Here is a 6,000-nt window from a genome sequence, read left to right as displayed (position 1 = left end):
AATAAAGAGGTTCGGTTGAGGAACAACCATAATATCATTGTTCGTGATCATGATGAATAGCTACAAAGATCTTACAACAAATATCAAATAACGCTTAGATCAAGAACCAACTATGGATCCATGTATTTTATCTAATCCTTAATAATCAAGCTTGTTGTAGATCCTAGAACTTTTGTGAATTGTTAACTTCCGTATAAATAATAAAGATTAAAGATATTCCAACAACTACTACTACCAAAGAAAAGGAAATGCATTATGTTACAAAAATAAGCAAGAGAAGGTCATCCACTAATTCACCAAAGGCTGCCTAGAGAATCTCTTACTCAAGATTGAACTATGTAAACCATTTTAAGAGGCAGAGTAGTAAACAACCACTATTGTGGCGTTTCACTCTCTTGAATTTGATACAAAATAATATGGGTCAGTATACCAATACTTTCATAATGAGCCATTTTATATACAAAGAATAGGAAATTCTGACTCAGGAAATAAATTGGATTCATCCTATAAAAATATGATACTAGAAAAAGAAATTTAATGTTGATGTGATAATTGATAAAACTACTTCACGAAATGCATGATCTGTGTGAAGTATGGAAACCTGGCCTGCTTATCTACAAAATTGCATAGTCTTAATTTAAATGGAATTTTAATAAAATGTACTTGTCACTAGGCTACAGAGGCTTACAAATTCAAAAGATTCACAAACATGAAAATTAATAAGTTATCAAAATAATTCCTTAATCAACAGCCTTTAATAATATGAGCAACTGAAGGAATATGTAAGAAACACCCCCAACTGTTGCATGCTGCAACTTCTCTTTTCCTTCTACTGCTGGGAAGTCGTTGTTCTTAGAACGATTAAAGCCTCCAGCCAACCATCCCAGATTTTTGTAACCTCCGTTATACAGTTTTGAAGCTGCTGTCATTGACCTGAATCACTCACCAAAGCCAACAAGTTAACATTTTCCTTTATTGTCAAAATCAACTTGTTCTTCTTGCTGTGATGAATTTAAGTTCTGATTTTGTGAATTGGAAAAAGTCATACCTACAATACAAACTAATATAAAGCTCCAATTCAAAGTCATTAATAATTTTCTTGATTAAAAAAGGAATGTTAGAGCTTATTAACTATGAAATCAGGTGTGACATTTTTATAAGCTTATAAATCTTAGTGTTACATGGAAAACAAACTAGAAAGATAAATAGATTATTTCTAGAGGAAAGTTAATTAGATCTAGTTTCAAGTTCCTTGATATAAACTAGAATGCTAACTATAAAAATTACCAAACTTTCTCACCAAGAACAGGAACAACTCCATTTCAATTAAGTGCAAAAAAGGAAACAAAATTTTAATGTCCATTAAAAATTCTAAGCTACATAAACAATCATAATTTGCTATAACCAATTAACCATATTTTCTGAAAACAAAAATTTCTTCCGTGTACTCACCTTAACCCTTCTCCACACGCCACAAGAAGCTTGGCCTCCTTACCAGGAATGGCATTTTCCACTTGACTAAGGAACTCAGAATTCAAAGTAGTGAGGTACTGGCCAGTCCACAAGCCAATGTACCCAAAATGCACCCACTTCTTAAGCAGAGTTATGGGACTGTTATCCGTGTCCTCCACAAACATTGGCACGTGCAAAGACCCTGCCACACGGGCCTTTTCTCTCTCCCAAGTTGGTCTAACATCAAGGAGAACAAATCCCTCTGAGTTTATGGCTGTGGAAGCATCTTTTGGCAATATTGGCCTCACTGTGCCAGACTCTATGAGCTGCCTTGCACTGCTGGTAGCATTGATCACTTGAAATCTTGTGGTTCTTATTGTGGTTTTCAAAGGGGTCTCTGATTGGATCTTGTGCTTCAGAATTGAAGTTCTGAACACATTGTTTAATTGGGTTGCCATGTTCCGATGTTTCTCTCACTTTTGTTTAGTTTTGACATGTAAGATTGTAAGAATGTGTTGCTATGAATGACTTGGTTTGAGTTGTTTGGGATGATAAAATAAAAATCTGTTAAGGATCAAAACCATTGGTTCTCTGAGCTTTCTTTTTTGTCTTTTCCCACTTACTTTTGCATCTGTGTATCTACAAGGAGTCAAAGACATTACAAAGATAAGAAAAGGATAAGATAAGAAAAAAGAAAAGGCTTAGGCATTTTTATTCTTGCTAAATATGCATTATCAGACATTAAATTTTTATTGTCTTGTGACTGTTGTGGTAGGAAAATAAAAAAGTTTCCGAAGAAAAATATCTGAGTTGAATGAGTTTATACTTGGCTTTAATAAATTTTGTAAATCTGAAATTAAATTACAAAATATTGGAAATTGGTTACAAATAAATTGAATCCAGACGTATTGACAAGCTAAAATTATTTTTTAATGAGCTTAAATGATTTAAAACAAGAGAAAGTAAAATTATAAACATAACAATTGATTCAAACGATCAATAAATTAGAGGGTGAAAATAGAAGATAATTTTTAAAATTAAAGTAGAATATAGGAAATGTGAGACCCAGATGGAATTTGTACAATTTCTTCTTTATTTTCTTCTTCTTTCCACATGCAAAGTGTACCCAAATCCTAAGCGTATAAAGTATTCAAAAATTAGTAAGATAAATACCTGACTTATTGAATATGAGTAGAGTGTTCACCCTCAAATTTTGATGAAAATGGATGCGTGTACTGTTTTACGATCCTGTCGCACCTATTATATATATATATATATATAATATCTTACATACAAAAATAATTAATATTTTACTAGCTAATTATTATAATTAAAGCTTATTTTTGGATTTTGGATGGTGCCGTTTCACTAGAGAAGTCTTGTTATTTTAGCAGTTTTTTTGGTAATCTCAATATGTAGTGTAGGTTTGACGCGAGGTGCATCAGATCGTGAGTGCCAAAATAATAGAAATTTTCTTTTGCGACTTCCCTGTACATGTCATTTTGCATTTAGTAATTTTTCATTTAGTAATTTTGCTTATCATGGGTATAGGGAATGGTTTTGAGCTGGAATAACTTGTAAGAATGGCAGCTTATTTGTGAGAGGTTGTTGTGAAACTTTATAGCTTTTTGTATACTTCTTTTATGATCTCAATTAGGCACACCCCATGCTCAATTAATTGAGGCTTCAATGAAAACTTTTGTTTATGAAAAAAAAAATATAAAAAAATTACTTCAGTTGGATTCAGATATGAGTAAAAAAATTATTGGGTATCGTAAACTCAAATATAAGTAAATTTAATTAATTTTATTATATTTAATGACATTATTTTTAAAATATTCTTCAAGTTTTAATGAAGGAAATTTTAAAAATAATTTTATTTTTATTTGATATTAATAAAATTAAATGATTTTTACTATTTATTAATTAATCTAAAAATAATTATTTTTTTATATATGAGTTTAGAGGAAGTATTTTTTTTTAAGCTCTATGCTTTTGTCCTAGTTCTCCATAATTGTAAATTTATATTCATCATCAATCAATCATCATAAAATTTTGGTTTTTTAGGAACTAAATTAACTGCTACATAAAATTCAGTATATAAAACACAACTATATATAAAACTTAAATACATATGCACAAAAACTTAGTATAAGTGGGCCTATTAGATAGGTGGTCCACCGATGGCTAAGTAAGAGAAACTGTTACAATAACCAAAATATTAATAAATATTTAAGCTAAACAAATGTTAGAATGTTTTTATTAATTTTTCCCTTCCACGTCTCCTGTCTTCCTTCTCTGTCCATACTCTCATGATGGCACAACCATGGGAATCCATGAACATCATCGTCATTGCCTTTCCCTCTGACCCTCCATCCCATCACTCCTTTGACTCTCCAACTCTCACTCCACAACAATCAATTTAGACTCCCTCCCTACTCCTCAAGTCGCCACCGTAAAAACTACTGACCTGCAATGATGAAATCTATGACAAAGTTGGCTAGGCTGCTAATTAGTTAGCCGTCAGAGACATGGTGGATGTTGATAGTGTTTGCGAAAGACAACAATGGTGCGTCGAAGCTCTGGCCGGTAGTGATGACGGAGGGAGCAATGGGGTTTAGTGAGAGAGAAGGGAGATTAGGTTTTTACAGAGTTTTAGGGCTAATCACAACTAATTAATTTACAGTTTTAAATTTTTAATTTAAATTAATAATAATTAAATACTAAAGTTTTAATTTAAATTAAATTATTTGCTAAATACTTGACCATTAATTATTTAATTATTATATCTAATGACATACATTTGTTGTCATTAGTTCTCCACCGCTGAACCACCTATTATAATGGTTTGCTGTAGAATTATGTTTGAATGTTTTTAACATTATGTTTTGATGATTTAAGAGTAACTTTTCAGTTTATTTTTTAGTAATTTTTAATTAATATATTAATTTCTTGACTTTATATATAAGAAAAATGTAAGTTTATCATAGATATCCAATCTATACGAGGATGAAGATTAAAATTGTTATCGTGTAAATATTGTTTTTGTGTAAATATAGAGTAAATACAAATATTTCTTTATTAAACACAAGCATGAAAATGGATATAAATTTTTTTTTTAACTCTACGGAGATGAGTACTATAGCACCCACCTTATTCAAACCTATCAATCATCATTCCTAATCACATTTTGTTGTTATATATGCAATTTGAGCACATCTTTTTTCCTTTATTTTATTTTTTTTCTCCTTCATGATTGTGTTATGCACACCTTAAAAAAAATGATTAACTAAGTTTTTAGTCCTCAAACTTTTCCAAAATTCAATTTTTAGTTTCTAAACTTTTGTTTTACTCGTTAAGGTTCCTTAACTTTTTTCCATTGGAGTTTTTAGTCCTATACTTTTGTTTGACTGGTTAAGGTTCTTCAACTTTTAAAAATTTTAGTTTTTAGTCTCCGAACAAAAGTTTGAATCCATTATTTTTATTTATTTAATAATATTTCAAGGACTACAAAATGAATTTTTTTTTAAGTTTAGGGACTAAAAACCTTAATGGAAAAAATTGAAAGACATTGACGGTAACGACTTACCTCGTCGCTACGATATCGATAACTCTAAAATGCATAATTTCGATTTTTAAATGAAATCTTCATTAATTTGATTATGAAAAACAGGATAAATTTTTTACGATATGCATCCACTAAACAATGCACTAATACTTAAATAAATACATATATATATATATATATATATATATATATATATATATATATATATATATAATCAGTGTACATCATTCACATGAGAGAAAGTAATTAATTAGTTTATACATGTATCTAAACCTAGGATTTATATGTCCCAATAAAAAAGAATCAAGGAACCAGCTACGAAGGAGTTGATAACAAAACACAACTCTCTCTCAAAATAATCATAACGTTATTACTTTGGCTTGGCGACTCCAACAAAAGAATCTTTTTCCAAATCATCTACTGTTTTTCATCTGCTCCCAGAAATGAAGGTTCGCAATCATCATAAGTACAAACCACTCGGTACAATATATTGCAAGGGTGAGTTTATTATATAAAAAGAAAATCAACAAGCATATGATGACAATGGTAAGCAAGAAAATAATAACAATAATCATAATCATTATCAATAACTCATCCATCCAGCATACACTTAGCAAATTAGTCATCAACTTTTACATAATTTGAATCAATTATGTTCAGAATGATGCATGCACCTGACTCAACTCTCAAATGCAATGTGGTATCATTCGTCAAGAAATAGCCTAAGCATGTTCACCCGACACTCTCACTTAAGAAAATTAGGCAACAAGTGTGAGTGACATGCCCCTAAGTACAAGTATTTTTCCTCATGGAAAACTACAAGTACTTAGTGACAAAGTTTATATACTATTTTCATGCAATATGAAGTATGAAACATCATCACCATTATCAACATCATCTCATATCAACATTATCTTAAACATCAACATCATCTCATATCATCATTATTATAAACATCAACATCATCAGTAATCGCATTC

General features: G+C 30.3%; 1 protein-coding gene across 2 annotated transcripts; it reads right to left on the bottom strand.

Moving 5' to 3' along the window:
• Window positions 1-587: 587 nt before the first annotated feature.
• Window positions 588-2,075, bottom strand: LOC100795945 (rhodanese-like domain-containing protein 10). Of its 2 annotated transcripts, none has more exons than XM_014774772.3 (2): window positions 1,453-2,075; window positions 588-1,048 (listed from the first exon to the last, which is right to left on the bottom strand). In XM_014774772.3, exons 1-2 carry the CDS (start codon window positions 1,908-1,910, stop codon window positions 985-987), a joined length of 522 nt encoding a protein of 173 aa, XP_014630258.1. In that variant the 5' UTR covers window positions 1,911-2,075; the 3' UTR covers window positions 588-984. The 2 variants fall into 2 exon arrangements, with proteins under 2 accessions (XP_014630258.1, NP_001304390.2); NM_001317461.2 differs by having other exon boundaries at window positions 588-933; window positions 1,453-1,978.
• Between the last annotated feature and the right edge of the window lie 3,925 nt (window positions 2,076-6,000).

Source organism: Glycine max, chromosome 1 (genome assembly GCF_000004515.6).
Source record: "Glycine max cultivar Williams 82 chromosome 1, Glycine_max_v4.0, whole genome shotgun sequence".
Classification (NCBI taxonomy): domain Eukaryota; kingdom Viridiplantae; phylum Streptophyta; class Magnoliopsida; order Fabales; family Fabaceae; genus Glycine; species Glycine max.
The sequence above is the reverse complement of the archived record's forward strand: the minus strand, read 5'-3'. Positions and strand labels throughout refer to the sequence as shown.

Coding starts and splice junctions, on each gene's coding strand:
- LOC100795945 (NM_001317461.2), bottom strand. CDS start 1,910: ATGGCAACCCAATTAAACAATGTGTTCAGAACTTCAATTCTGAAGCAC. Junction 934..1,452: donor GCGTGTGGAGAAGGGTTAAG/GTGAGTACACGG, acceptor TGAGTGATTCAG/GTCAATGACAGCAGCTTCAA.